At 43.3% G+C, this 14,366-nt stretch overlaps 1 protein-coding gene across 1 annotated transcript; it reads left to right on the plus strand.

Annotated features, from left to right (window-relative positions):
• The first annotated feature begins 596 nt into the window (after positions 1 to 596).
• Positions 597 to 13,422, plus strand: gtpbp4 (GTP binding protein 4). The gene is made up of 17 exons (XM_075482677.1): positions 597 to 706; positions 1,746 to 1,916; positions 2,008 to 2,111; positions 3,072 to 3,208; positions 3,291 to 3,391; positions 3,476 to 3,568; positions 4,459 to 4,650; positions 7,327 to 7,392; positions 7,535 to 7,624; positions 7,703 to 7,813; positions 7,900 to 7,977; positions 8,771 to 8,822; positions 8,905 to 9,005; positions 9,842 to 10,039; positions 12,115 to 12,180; positions 12,660 to 12,803; positions 12,906 to 13,422. Exons 1-17 carry the CDS (start codon positions 659 to 661, stop codon positions 13,056 to 13,058), a joined length of 1,905 nt encoding a protein of 634 aa, XP_075338792.1. The 5' UTR covers positions 597 to 658; the 3' UTR covers positions 13,059 to 13,422.
• Positions 13,423 to 14,366: the final 944 nt, after the last annotated feature.

Consider the following 14,366-nt stretch of genomic DNA (forward strand, 5'->3'; position numbering starts at 1 on the left):
TTTCGCTTCATAATCTTTTAAATTCAGTCCTAACTTTCCTCATAATGTCAGCAAACTTTCAGGTTATAAATGTAAATGTAAATGTACTTTATTTATGCAACCCTTTACAGACAATCCTTACGGTGTACCAAAGTGCTTTACAGCAGGTAATAAATAAAGAGAAGAAGAAGAAAAAACAAATAAAAACAATAAAACAACAGTGAAAGCAATAAAATACAACAAAATCGAATAAGATACAACAAGATAAAAGTGTCATCATACTACTGGTTATTAAAAGCAATCCTAAATAAGTAGGTTTTTAGCCTAGATTTGAAGAGGCAGGTAAGTTAGAGGGAGTCAGGATAAAGGGGTAGCATAAAGTTAGGAGCTAATTAAACACGAGGCAGTGCAATCTGAGGGCATAAACAACTGTGAGAAAGCAGATTTGAAATTATGCACAGAAATTTGACCTGCCTAACAAAGAAACAGACTTCTTATTGAGCAGTATAAGAATTTTTTAAGCATTGTTCGGGTGCATTTCACTGTATCTGCAGTGTTTGCATTCGGCCGCCAGGGGGCGACGCGCAGAAAACCCTCCCACTGAAGTCTTTTCCGGTTCCAGCGGAAGTCCGAGTTTCCTTTCCCCGTGCCGTCAGCGGACTCAACGTGTCCCGACAAAATGGCACTTTATAATTTTAAGAAGATTATGGTGGTTCCTACCGCAAAGGTAAGTTTTATTCCGCTAACTTTAAAGCTTTAAACCGACGTTAACCAACAGCGTCGCTGTTAGCGCGCCGGGAGGGTCCGAGGGAGCGGAAAAAACAACGTAACAGGGAGGAAAACAAACACGTGTTTACGGCCCCGGAGAGAGAAGCAGGGTTCAGCACATTAATGAGTAAAAACAGAGAGAAAACAGCACTTTTACCTGCTGTAGAATAGGCTATAATGAGTAAAACACGAGCAGATGGGAAGGATTTGTTAGTTACATAAACACAGAGAAGAAGAAGAAGTTAGCTTCCGATGCGTGAATTAAAGGGAAAAGCATGGAGGGGCTATACTGTAGAGCAGGTCCTGTATGAGGATCACAGTGTTTTGACTGGTCAAAACTGAACTTAAATCCTTCTTTAAAGGGTTTAGATTCTTTTAAACACACTTTATTACATGTGAAGCCTTTATTTTATTTGTAATAAAGCTGAAAAGGGTAAGTTTGCTGCCTTTTCTCGCATTTACATCACATTAAACCAGGTCCTGTGTGAGGATCACAGTGTTTTGACTGGTCAAAACTGAGCTGAATCCTTCTTTAAAGGGTTTAGATTCTTTTAAACACACTTTATTACATGTGAAGCCTTTATTTTATTTGTAATAAAGCTGAAATAGGTGAAGTTTGCTGCCTTTTCTCTTATGTACATCACATTAAAGCAGGTCCTGAATGAGGATCACAGTATTCTGACTTCACAAATCTGGACCGAATTATTCTACAATGAAGATGATGGGAAAAACCCAGTGAAATTTCTCTTTTTCTGCATTTTCACAAACAGAACAAAGCTGTCACAACAAGATATTAATAAATCTGAGTCCAGATCTGAGCAGTCTGACTATCGTGGACCTGTTCTACATGCATACCTGTTTAAATATTAAAATTAAAAATGAGCGACAGTTTAATGTACAGGTTGTAAAACTGGAGGTGAAATAAAAGCCAACTCTAAATGTCGCTGAAAGGTTTGTCGGGCCTTTAAATCACTCGCCCGGTGTGCTCTTCTCTGCAGGAATTCATCGACATCACTTTATCCAAAACCCAAAGGAAGACGCCCACGGTGGTCCACAAGCATTACCAGATCCACCGCATCCGACACTTTTACATGCGAAAGGTGAAGTTCACGCAGCAGAACTACCACGACCGGCTCACGCAGATCCTCACAGACTTCCCCAAGCTGGACGTAAGTCACCACAAAGTCCGCAGGCGGTCGTTCTCCAGCCTGGTCTCTGGGGTGGGGTTGTGAAATCCTTCTGTTTTTCGCCTCTCTGCAGGACATCCACCCGTTTTACGCCGACCTGATGAACGTGTTGTACGACAAAGACCATTACAAGTTGGCCTTGGGACAGATAAACATCGCCAAGAATCTGATCGATAAGTAAGTATGGAGTAAGGTGGAGATGGCTGACGCTGGGCTGCATGTTGAGCCCCAGAGGTCGGTCAGGGGGGGCAGATCTGATGAAGAAGGGGGGCAGGTGATTAAAAATACACCTCAGGGAGTCAGAGAATGAGATAAACTGCTCAGATCCGTACACTGGGCTGGAATATTAGCCCTCCTGCACTAACACAGCTCGCATTATAAGCTCTGTTCTTGCACTGGTTTAGAGAAAGATCTTCAGGTGAAGATAACTTCCAACATCAGACTTTTGTGTGCATAAAAGGACACAAGAGTATAAAATTATTCAGTTATATAATATAAATATGTTATATAAATGATATAAAAGTGCAGTTCTGACCCACAAATCCAAGAAAAGTGAAGTTGGAGGAAAATGGTGTTTGATTCTCCGTGGACAACCACAAACTGGTTATTGATTAGGGCTGAGCAATTTTATCGATACTGCGATATAGATCGATATTTTGTTTCTCAATAAAGTATCGATTTTTTTTTTTTTTTTTTTTTTTTTTTTTTTAATTATTTATTTATTTATTTTTTATTTTTTGGCCATGAGTATCGATATTTTATTTTATTATTTTTAATTTATTTATTTTATTTTAATTCATTTTTTTATTTTTTTATTATTATTTTTTTAAATGTATTTATCTAAATTAATTAATTAATTTTAAAGCAAACTTTATTGAAAAGTCAGATGTTCCCAATAGTGAAAACACAGAACATTAATATAATACAATACAATGCCAGAAAATGATGTAATCGTATCAAATCATATCATTGGCTGAATATCATGTATCGTATCGTGAGATCGTGAGCTGTATCGCTGCAGCCCTATTAATGATTATTGAACCAGTTTCTGGATCTGGTGTCTGTTAACACGCAGCTGAAGGAAAGTGCAGCAGCAGCGGCTGTAAAGTCGTAACTTTTTGTCTTCGACCCCCCCAGTGTGGCCAAAGACTACGTGCGTCTGATGAAGTACGGAGATTCTCTGTATCGGTGCAAGCAGCTGAAGCGAGCCGCTCTGGGTCGCATGTGCACCATCCTGAAGCGCCAGAAGTCCAGCCTGGAGTATCTGGAACAAGGTGACGGTCGGCACGCTCGCACCTGCCCGGTTACGCCTCATCATGTGATCACACTCACCTCCTCGCTGTCTTCCTCCAACAGTGCGTCAGCATCTGTCCCGTCTGCCCAGCATCGACCCCAACACCAGGACCCTGCTCCTGTGCGGCTACCCCAACGTGGGGAAGTCCAGCTTCATCAACAAGGTGAGCGCCGGCTCCTGGAAGGAGTCCGACCGGCGGCTTCGGGGCCTTTCAGCCTCCTAACTTCCTCGTTTCCTCCTTCATCAGGTGACCAGAGCAGACGTCGACGTCCAGCCGTACGCTTTCACCACCAAGTCTCTGTTCGTGGGTCACATGGACTACAGATACCTCCGCTGGCAGGTGAGACGGAGGGGTCCTCGCCGCATCGTTACCACGGAGACCTGGCTTAAAGGGACAGTTCGCCTCTTTTGACATGAAGCTGTGTGACATCCCATATCAGCAACATCATTTCTGAACATCTTCTTACCCCCTGCTGCGTCCTGTGAGCAGAGTTCCAGCCTCGTTTTGGTGCTGATGAAGGTAGTCCGGCTAGTTGGCTGGGGTTTAAAAAATAAAGCGTTTTGCTTCTCAAAACAATATGCGTTCAACAGAGTAATACATTTGCATCACAAAATGGTTCTCCAGGAAAAAGTCAGACCTCACAATCGCTTGGCCCTATTTTCTCTCCCTTCGTATCACTGCCTGCTGTGTAGACCGAAGTGCAGACCGAGCAGCAAACACCGTAACAGGCGCGGCTGTCGGCAGGCATCTTTCCTTTCCTTTCCTTTCCTTTCCTTTCCTTCTTTCTTTTCTTTCTTTCCTTTCCTTTCATTTTCTTTCCTTTCCTTTGCTTTCCTTTTCCTTCCAAACACCGTAACAGGCGCGGCAGGCAGCAGCAGGCAGTGATACGAAGGGAGAGAAAATAGGGCCAAGAGATTGTGAGGTCTGACTTTTTCCTGGAGAACCATTTTGTGATGCAAATGTATTACTCTGTTGAACGCATATTGTTCTGAGAAGCAAAACGCTTTATTTTTTAAACCCCAGCCAACTAGCCGGACTACCTTCATCAACACCAAAACGAGGCTGGAACTCTGCTCACAGGACGCAGCAGGGGGTAAGAAGATGTTCAGAAATGATGTTGCTGATATGGGATGTCATACAGCTTCATGTCAAAAGAGGCGAACTGTCCCTTTAAAGGCTCCAGACCGTTCCACAGCTGCTGAGCATCACATATTCGCCTTTCTGTGCAGGTGGTGGACACCCCCGGGATCCTGGACCACCCTCTGGAGGACAGGAACACCATCGAGATGCAGGCCATCACAGCTCTGGCCCACCTGCGAGCGGCGGTCCTGTTCGTCATGGACCCGTCTGAGCAGTGCGGCCACACCCTGCAGGAGCAGCTGGAGCTCTTCGCCAACATCCGCCCGCTGTTCGCCAACAAGGTCGGTGTCACAAGGCCACGCGTTTAGGTTTAGTCCTAATGTCACCAAGAGGGCTGAAAAATGCAACTTCCTTCTACAATTCGATGCAGGCACTGATGGAGCATTTGTTCCATAAAGTGGAAGCTCGAAGCCGACATGTATGTTCATTATATGTGCTATTCATTGAATTAGCTTTCAAAGAGTCTAAATGTGTGATATTTGGTTAAAAAAGTCAGTTCACTGAAACATTAGTTCAGGAGAAATTGTACCGGTTTATCCAAAGAAACACAAAATAACCACAGAGAGACCAAAAAACAGAAATAAACAACCAAATTAAGACTCCAAACAGCCACCGAGAGATGGGAAACTACAGTTAAGAAGCTTTAAAGCTATGGTAGGTAATCCTAGAGAGCTAGCAAGAGAGCTAGCAAGATTCGAAAGTGGCCCGTCCTCTAAGCTCCACCCCCCCCTCCCCATTCCGTCAGTGCTTCATCCAAAACCGGTAGAACCGCGTACGCACATGGAGCAGGGAGCCGACAGAAGGGGGCGTAGGCAGAAAGCAGAGGCATCTGATTGGTTTTTTGTAGGCGACCAATCCCGCTGATCTCGGATTGGTCAGCTTTTTCTCAGTCCTGCAGCTGCCACAGAGGTCTGATTATTTTCGTCCCTTTTTCTAAATACATCTTGTAGAGATTTCTCTCAGGATACACGGACCATTTCACCCAGTATTACAAAATGTGTTTCTGAACAGGATTACCAGCCATGTCTTTAATGACAACAAAGAGACAAAAGGACTGATGGAAAGAGAACTTTTTCAGTTATTCCCAGCTGTGTGAGGGGAGGCCCACTGTCCCTGACTTTAAAAGCTTGATGATACCAGAGGAACATTTTAATCCTGGTGGCTCCGGTTGGGAGACGTCACCCATGGGGTTCCACAGGGCTCAATCTTCGGCCCCCTGCTTTTTTCTCTTTATTTGCTTCCTTTGGGTTCAATACTCAGAAAGCATGGGATCTCCTTTCATTGTTATGCTGACGACAGTCAAATATACATGCCATGTCAATTAAGCCCCTACTTAAAGCCTGGATGGCTTTAAATTTCCTAAATTTTAACGACCAGAAAACAGAAGTGATGGTGTTTTGTCCCAGCAGCCCCTGTTAAACATCCAATATTGATCTGGGCCCCTTGACGTCTTTATTTGAAGCACAAAGTTTCTAATTTGGGTTTTAAAATAGACGTGATCTTAAATTAGATGGCCAGGTTGGAGCAGTGGTCAAGTCCTGTTTCTATCATCTCAGGCAGCTGGCAAAGATTAAGCAAATTATTTTAAGACAAGAGACACAAAATAACCACTGAGAGACCAAAAAAGAGAAATAAACAACCAAAAAGAGTTGCACCAACAACCAAATTAAGACTCCAAACAGCCACCGAGAGATAGGGAAGCTACAGTTAAGAAGCTCTTAATGACAACAAAAACCTTTTTCAGTTATTCCCAGCTGTGTGAGGGGAGGCCCACTGTCCCTGACTTTAAAAGCTTGATGATACCAGAGGAACATTTTAATCCTGGTGGCTCCGGTTGGGAGACGTCACCCATGGGGTTCCACAGGGCTCAATCTTCGGCCCCCTGCTTTTTTCTCTTTATTTGCTTCCTTTGGGTTCAATACTCAGAAAGCATGGGATCTCCTTTCATTGTTATGCTGACGACAGTCAAATATACATGCCACTAAAAAAAGGAGCCTTAAGGGCAAATTAGACTTCTGCAACTGCGCACATCAATTGTCGCTTGGGTCTGGTCACGAACCAGTTTTGCTGTTATGCATCTGCGCCCTCGGTCTGGAATTTCTAGGGACGCACAGCAGTTTCCCCCCCAAAAGTATTCGAGAACTCGCGAGAACTTCGGCGGCGGCGGCGGAAGCACAGCCTAGTATTATAGAATCTGTGGTGGAAGTGTTTATCTTTCAAAACAACAGTGTATGCAAGAAATGGATCTGGAGTTGCTCGACATTGAAGAAGAACAGCTTCTTTTATTGGAGTTGGCGAAAATGCAAAGGAGGAAGCCACACAGACAACCGGAAAGGCATACCAAGGACCAATCACAGCCGCTTTTGGTCTGCGCACTTCCGCTTGAGCTCTGCGTGGGTTTGCGTCCGTCCGACGTGTAGTCAGGATTGTTTTGAGGTGCGCGACGACGGGTGCAGACCCTCTGCGTGGGGGGGCGTGGTCGCGCACAGAGACAGATTTGACGGTTGCAGAGGCTATGCGTCGAAAGCATAAACTCAGCTTTATCGATCAAGCCCCTACTTCTATGTCTTAAAGACATTAAAGCCTGGATGGCTTTAAATTTCCTAAATTTTAACAACCAGAAAACAGAAGTGATGGTGTTTTGTCCCAGCAGCCCCCTGTGAAACATCCCATATTGATCCGGGGCCCTTGACGTCTTATTTGAAGCACAAAGTTTCTAATTTGGGTTTTATAATAGACGGTGATCTTAAATTAGATGGGGCTGCAGATGTTTAATGCTCTTTTTGGGAAGTCCAGTTAAAAGAGCATTACAGTGATGGAGTCTGCTGGAGATGAACGCATGGATGAGTTTCTCCTGGTCTTTCTGGGAGAGGAAACCTTTAATTCTGTTGTTTCTGAGATGGAAGCAGATCCCGTTTTCCCGTTTCTGTTTTGATGCCGGTGTCTGCTTCCCGCAGCCTCTCATCGTGGTGGCAAACAAATGTGACGTGAAGAAGATCAGCGAGCTGTCGGAGGAGAACCAGGTGGGTGATTCTCAGTTTTAAAGGGGTTCAGGTTCCAGTTTTCAGACCTTTTTCTGTTTATCACATGATGGAAAGTTAAACTGTGGGACACGCGGGTCCCTTTCAGTCAGGTCTAAAGAGCCGAACTCTTCTTCTTTGACAGAAAATCTTCACGGACCTGTCGGCTGAGGGGATCCCCGTCATAGAGACCAGCACCCTGACGGAGGAAGGAGTCATGCAGGTCAAAACCGAGGTGAGGCGAAGCAGCTTTCACGTTGTGTCTGAGCTTCTGAGGCGGCGGCGGTGTCTCACGCTCGTGTGTTTTTTCCAGGCCTGCGACCAGCTCCTCGCTCATCGCGTCAACGCCAAGATGAAGGGCAAGAAGGTCCACGATGTCCTGAACAGGCTGCACCTGGCCATGCCCGCCAAGAGGGACGAGAAGGTAAGCCGGCCCGGAACTGACCCCGAGCCTCGACCCGGTTCTGCCTCGTTCAGCTCTCACGCACTTTAACTGGCCTCTGTTCCCAGGACAGGCCTCCGTTCATCCCAGAGGGAGCTCTGAACCGCAGGAAAGCCATGGAGGTGGACGCCCCCAAGCGGAAAACGGTACGTGATTTTAACCTTTTAACGGATTTTAACCTTCAGACGCAAAGCAAAGAGGAAAACGGATTAAATTAGGGGAGGAAGGAGCCTTTGGTGTGTTCGCTTCTGACACAGATGCAGGTGTTACACTCTGTATTCCACCAGTTCTGCTCCAGAGCTTCAGCTTAAACTGGTCTATGTTCATTTTAGGAATGAAATACAGTTTATTTGGACTGGAAGCAGTTTGTATTGTGGCCTGGGATCAGTCTTATAAAAAAGACATGGAAATTCAGAATTCTTTCATTTCACTCGCTAGATTCTATACTTGGAAACTGCATAGATTGCATTATAGGAGGCCGATTGTGCACGTTTATTTTTTTCAATGATGACTGTCTGTCTGTCATCGTATCCTAATTTGTAAAAGCGTCTGCTAAATGTCATGTCTGTTGAACGTAAAGTACAAAAAAAAAAATTAACCCCCCCCCGACCGGGCCGCAGGAACAAATTGCAGAACCAAACCGGTCCTTGGTGCTGAAAAGGTTGGGGACCCCTGATCTAGAACACTGGCGTTTTTTTTTTCTTCTATTTTTTTAATTTTAATTTTAATTTAATTTAAATTTATTTTCTTATTTATTAAATTTATTTTTTTTAGGCCGCTTGTGCGCCTTCACATAGAGGTTGCCCTGGGCGGTTGCCCACATTGCCCATAGCAAAAACCGGCCCTGGAGACGGAGCATCTCTGAACTGGTGTGTGTGCTTTGGTTAAATGGTCTTAATGGTCACAGAATACAACCTCCATCTTTTGTTTATCTTCCAGGAGAGGGATCTGGAGGTGGAGATGGGTGACGACTACATTCTGGATCTGCAGAGTAAGAAGCTTTTTCAGCGTTTCCCTGTGTGGAGCGGCTGAAAACGAAGGCTCATTTCCTCCATGTTGTTGTTTTTTTAAAGAATACTGGGATCTGATGAACGAGGATGAGAAGCACGACAAGATTCCTGAGGTGTGGGAGGGCCACAACATCGCAGACTACATCGATCCAGACATCATGAGGGTGAGTGGCTCCACAGTTTGCTGCTTTGCTTCAGGACTCCTCGGGTTAAATAAAGTGACGATTCGTGTCATTCGTTTGTCATTAAAAGTAAGCCGTCCATATGGGGAGGAAAGAAACCTAGGACCAGGTTTGGCTTCACCAAGCCTCGGGGAGTATTTTTAATGCCGCACAAATCAGACTCCTGACATATTGGTGCAGCAATGAGTCGTTTTCAAGATGGAAAAGTATAAAAAATAGAGCAAGATGGACACTGAAGTATGAAACTTGATATCAAATAAAGGCCTACTGGGAAATTAGGGAACCAATTAGATGTAATAACCAAAACTACACCTGAAATATGGAATACTGTTGTTGAGAGGTATAAATTAGAGAAAGAAATAAAGATTCTGAGTCGGCTTGCGTTTGATGTCATGCAGAAAGTCTTCCTCTCTTTATATCAAAAGAAAAACGGGAAAATCATGAGGGTGAGTGGCTCCACAGTTTATGGAAGGTTTGCTGCTTTGCTTCAGCATCTGTCTGTGAGGCTTGTTCTCTGATAAAATCACAGCCTCAAACACAAGATGCTGGTTTAGATCCGACTGTTGCCTTTATCTCATCTCCTTCCAACATCATTCTTTGTTGCTTTGACAAGGACACTCAACAGTGTTTCTTGGAGGATTTGCCACTTTTCTATGCTAACGAACTAACAAAGCTAACGTGAATTCCTTCTGTTGTGGACTTATTGACGTCCGTATCTGCAGAATAAACTTAAACCGACTCGGCGAGGCTCGATTCGTCTGGTTTTGTTCATTAAAAGTAAGTGGTCTTAACTTTATTCTGTTGGCTTTCCGTCGCAGAAACTGGAGGATTTGGAGAAGGAAGAGGAGCTGAAGGAGAAGGCCGGGGAGTACGACTCCGATGACGAGAGCGAGGACGAAGAGATGCACGAGATCCGCGTGCTCGCCAAACAGATCCGCGAGAAGAAGCTGCTCAAGGTGATGGAGTCCAAGTTTAAGGATGTGCACGGACCCCGCATGCCCAGGACCGCCACCAAGGTGAGAGGAGATGGAGTGTTTCTGTCAGATTAGCTTAAAAAGTGTTGGCCCTCTCGTTGCTAAACGTTTCTCAGGCTCAGATCCGGCCTGTTAATCCTGTTAGAAAGTGGCCAAAAGTACAACGTTTTGTGGTTTAAGAAGCAAAGAATGGAGCGTTTCCCAAAGTCAATCAGATGGCTGTTAAGTCATTCTTTTTGCTCTTTAGCTCCCTCTACAGGTGTGGGATGTAACTCCAGTCATGGGTGTGAGCCCTGCACACATAACGTTAATGTGAGTGTAACGGGTCAGAAGCACCTGGTGTTAAAGGGACAGTTCGCCTCTTTTGACATGAAGCTGTGTAACATCCCATATCAGCAGCATCATTTCTGAACATCTTCTTACCCCCTGCTGCGTCCTGTGAGCAGAGTTCCAGCCTCGTTTTGGTGTTGATGAAGGTAGTCCGGCTAGTTGGCTGGGGTTTAAAAAATAAAGCGTTTTGCTTCTCAGAACAATATGCGTTCAACAGAGTAATACATTTGCATCACAAAATGGTTCTCCAGGAAAAAGTCGATAGTGATACGAAGGGAGAGAAAATAGGGCCAAGAGATTGTGAGGTCTGACTTTTTCTGGATTCAATTCAATTCAGTTTTATTTATAAAGCGCCAAATTACAACAAATGTCATCTCAAGGCACTTAAATAATAAAGTCCAATTCCACCACTGAAACATACAGTTACCTAAACTAATAGAAAATAATCATCACAACAGGCCATGATGTAGCTTTATTGTGGGATTAATACGAGGAGCAGCCCATAAAGTTCTGTGCATGGAACTCGTCCTCTAAGAGTTTCATGTCAAACGAACAAAGTTGGATTTTTATTTCTAAGGAAACAAAGTGTTCGTTAATGGGAATATCTGGATATTCACACACACTCGCTGTTGTGTGATGAAACTGAGCAGCTCAAAGGTATTTTTTAGGGCCGGGCGAGTTAACTCGTTAATTATTTGACGCCAACAAATATTTTATCGCGCATTAACGCAGGTTTTATTATTGTAAAAGTCTGCTGCTCACAGGCTTTTATTCTGTAAAAGTCTGCTGCTCACAGGCTTTTATTCTGTAAAAGTCTGCTGCTCACAGGCTTTTATTTTGTAAAAGTCTGTTGCTCACAGGCTTTTATTTTGTAAAAGTCTGTTGCTCACAGGCTTTTATTTTGTAAAAGTCTGTTGCTCTCAGGCTTTTATTTTGTAAAAGTCTGCTGCTGTGGAACAGGAAAAGAAAGTAATCGGCGGATCCACCAAACATGGAGAAGGGTACGGAACTTTTACTCGGCCATTTTCATTTTAAAGTTCTTCCAGACGGCGGAGTCGACAGAACCAAAGTCATCTGTAAACACTGCCAAGTTGAATTGTCTTCTCAGCGTAGTAGTTCCAGTCTAAAATATCACTTAAAGGCAAAACACACAACTGATAGCAGCAAGTCATTCAAGGAAACAGACAGTGGAGCGAGGCTTCTACATAAAAACTACAGAAAGATGCTGATGTTAAAAGTGTGTTTGCACAACAAATGTTATGGCACTTTCATTCATATGGCAGCACATTTAAAATAAAGCTAAATGCTAAAAGCTATACGCTACTTTTGGATTCATTTTTGGATTCTGCGTACAAATGCGATTAATCGTGATTAATCAGGGAAATCATGTGATTAATTAGATTAAACACTTTAATCATTGCCCAGCCCTAGTTTTTTTTGTTGTACATTTAGACGATGTTAGAAAAAGTGTTTTTTCTAAAAGTGGGATAAAGTCGCTGATATAATGTGGTCGTGAGTGGAATCTGTTTATGATCCACAGCGTCGGTCCCAGGCGGTGACATCAGGAAATAACCACAAGGTTTGCGCGTTCGGGTTCTTTTTAATCGTTTAATGATGAGAAGAAACGTGAATAAAGTCCTGCTTTGGGTATCTCCGGGTTTAGTTTGGTGTCTCAGATGCTGTCGAGCAGCAGATGAACCTTTTCTCTGCATTCAGCCTCCGTCCTTCACAGAAGTTTGTTCGATTTAACTCCAACTGTGTGTGTTTTATGTGTTTTATGTGCTCAGGTCGAGAGAAAACACCTCGAGAGCGAGATGGATAAACTCGGTCTGGACATGAACGACAAGGATGACGTAAGTTCTCACCCGACATCGGATAACTTTGACATTTTTTATGAGATATTATGGTTTGATTAACCATCAGTTATTTCTTGTTTTGTACAATTTAAAACTTAAATACTAAATAAATTAGAACAAAGAGTCTGAAATGAAGTTATTATCCACAAATCACAGCATCACATCTGGTTCAAATACCTCAATTTTCAGCCGTTAGTCTGGTGGCATTTCTAACTTCTTAAGTTTATGGTTAAATAACCTTTTTTATAAGGAAAAGCTGACGAATGTTCATCTTTAAGATGCATGATTTGATGTTTTAGTCTCATCATTCAGCCTGAAAGTGATATCAAATCAAATGCAGCAGGGAGTGTAAGAAGCATTAAAAATATATGAAAGAATATAAAGAGAAACAAATAAAATAAAATGTTTCATTTCTTTCTCATGGGCGGATCTGTTTGAGGCCCGTTTTTTGATCATTCTTCCTCGTCCTCTTTCAGAGCCATTACGCTCAGCAGGCCCGGCGCTCCCGCAGCGTCACGCTGAAACGGAAACGCGAAGTTTCGGTGCCTCCGACCTCCAAAACCCGCAGCCAGAGCGCCTCCCGCCCGCCTCGAGATCAGTCGGGTTTACGCGACACAAAGGTCTGTTTTCCCTTTATTTACTTCTTCTTCTTCTTCTTGTTTTTCCCGTGAGAACCGTTTAAAGAGACGGGTTAAAACCTTTGTTGTTGTTGTTGTTATCAGATGGTGAAGAAGGCCAAGGTGATCATGAAGAAATCCCAGAAAGACATGAACCGCCAAGGCAGGAAGGGCGAGGCGGACAGGCACGTGTTCGACCTCAAACCCAAACACCTCTTTGCCGGGAAGAGGAAGGCGGGCAAAACCGACCGCAGATAAAAAGTCGTTCTCTCCGCTGTTAACACCTGGACGCCTGAGCCTTTTAGAAATCAATCCACACCATTAATGATTATGTTTCTGTCGAAGCATTTGCTCACAGGTCTTCAGACGTAGAAAAGCAGAGGTGATAAAAACCAGTTATAATGGTTTCGGTTCTTATTTCACCCTGAACAAACCAGCCTGATGTCAGACATTGTTCAGCTGATTTATCAAGCTTTCAGAAGTTTTTCTCCTGGCAGTCGGATGAAATGTAACGCCTCACAGCGTATGTGTACGGCTTGATTTGGATAAAGTGATGATGATGCTTTTCTTTGTAGGTCTCCTCTTGAACAAGGGAGCCAAATAAATGTCCACCTGAGCTAAACTGCTGTCCACTTGTCTTTTGTGTAATGTTTTTACACTGTAATGGAGATAATTACTTATATTTGTGGCAGCTGTAAAATGATAGCTTGAGATGTCACCTGAAACGTGCCGAACTTGGTTTAACTTTTACCTCTTTTAACCATTTTTTGATTAATCTTTAATGTAGACGCCTTGAAACAAATAGCGTAACGTACAGACGAGCCTTTGACAGCCGCTTTTTAATTCGGCGTTTGTTTTATCACGGTTAATAAAGACTATTAGACTTTATTACACAGTTTCCTCTTCAGGACGCGATTTGAAACTTTAGCGAGTTCGGGGAAAAAACAAGAATTTCAACCCTTTTGAAAATGATTTTCACATTTTCCATATGTATGTAGCATGGGCGTCGCACCCGTGGGGGATGGGGGTGTTTCGACACCCCCATTTTTTTACAGCAAGATGATTTCATGAATTTTCAATGACCAAATAAAGTTTGAACAAATCATAAAATGTGTTTTAATGAATCTATAGCCTCTTTAGAATAATTCCATCCAGATTTGAGCAGTGTAACTATTGTAGTTTCCATACAGGATCTAGTTTAGTGTGATCAAAATGTAATAAAATGGCCCTGTTCTGCCTTTTTACAAATCAGAAAAAGGTTTCACAAATCATAAACAAGGTTTTAATGAATCTACAGCCTCTTTAGAATAATTCCATCCAGATTTGAGCAGTGTAAAAATTGTAGTTTCCATACAGGACCTAGTTTAGGGCGATCAAAATGCAAAAAATGCAGTGAAATGGCCCTTTATGCCCATCCATTTAATTCGCGAATCGGATGCCAACTTCAGTGTCGTGTCTATGGGCTTGATGTGCCCCCCCCCGTAACACCCCCACACTTAAAATCACTGCTCCACCCCTGGTATGTAATTTAAAATGCTTAAAAACTCACATTTTTAAGGTATTTTC

This window comes from Odontesthes bonariensis, chromosome 14, assembly GCF_027942865.1.
Source record: "Odontesthes bonariensis isolate fOdoBon6 chromosome 14, fOdoBon6.hap1, whole genome shotgun sequence".
Taxonomy (NCBI): domain Eukaryota; kingdom Metazoa; phylum Chordata; class Actinopteri; order Atheriniformes; family Atherinopsidae; genus Odontesthes; species Odontesthes bonariensis.

Excerpts from the sequence above, each read along its gene's own strand:
- gtpbp4 (XM_075482677.1), top strand. The coding sequence starts at position 659 with ATGGCACTTTATAATTTTAAGAAGATTATGGTGGTTCCTACCGCAAAG. Across the intron at positions 7,978-8,770 it reads ACGCCCCCAAGCGGAAAACG|GAGAGGGATCTGGAGGTGGA; the intron begins GTACGTGATTTT and ends TTTATCTTCCAG. Across the intron at positions 12,804-12,905 it reads CGGGTTTACGCGACACAAAG|ATGGTGAAGAAGGCCAAGGT; the intron begins GTCTGTTTTCCC and ends TGTTGTTATCAG.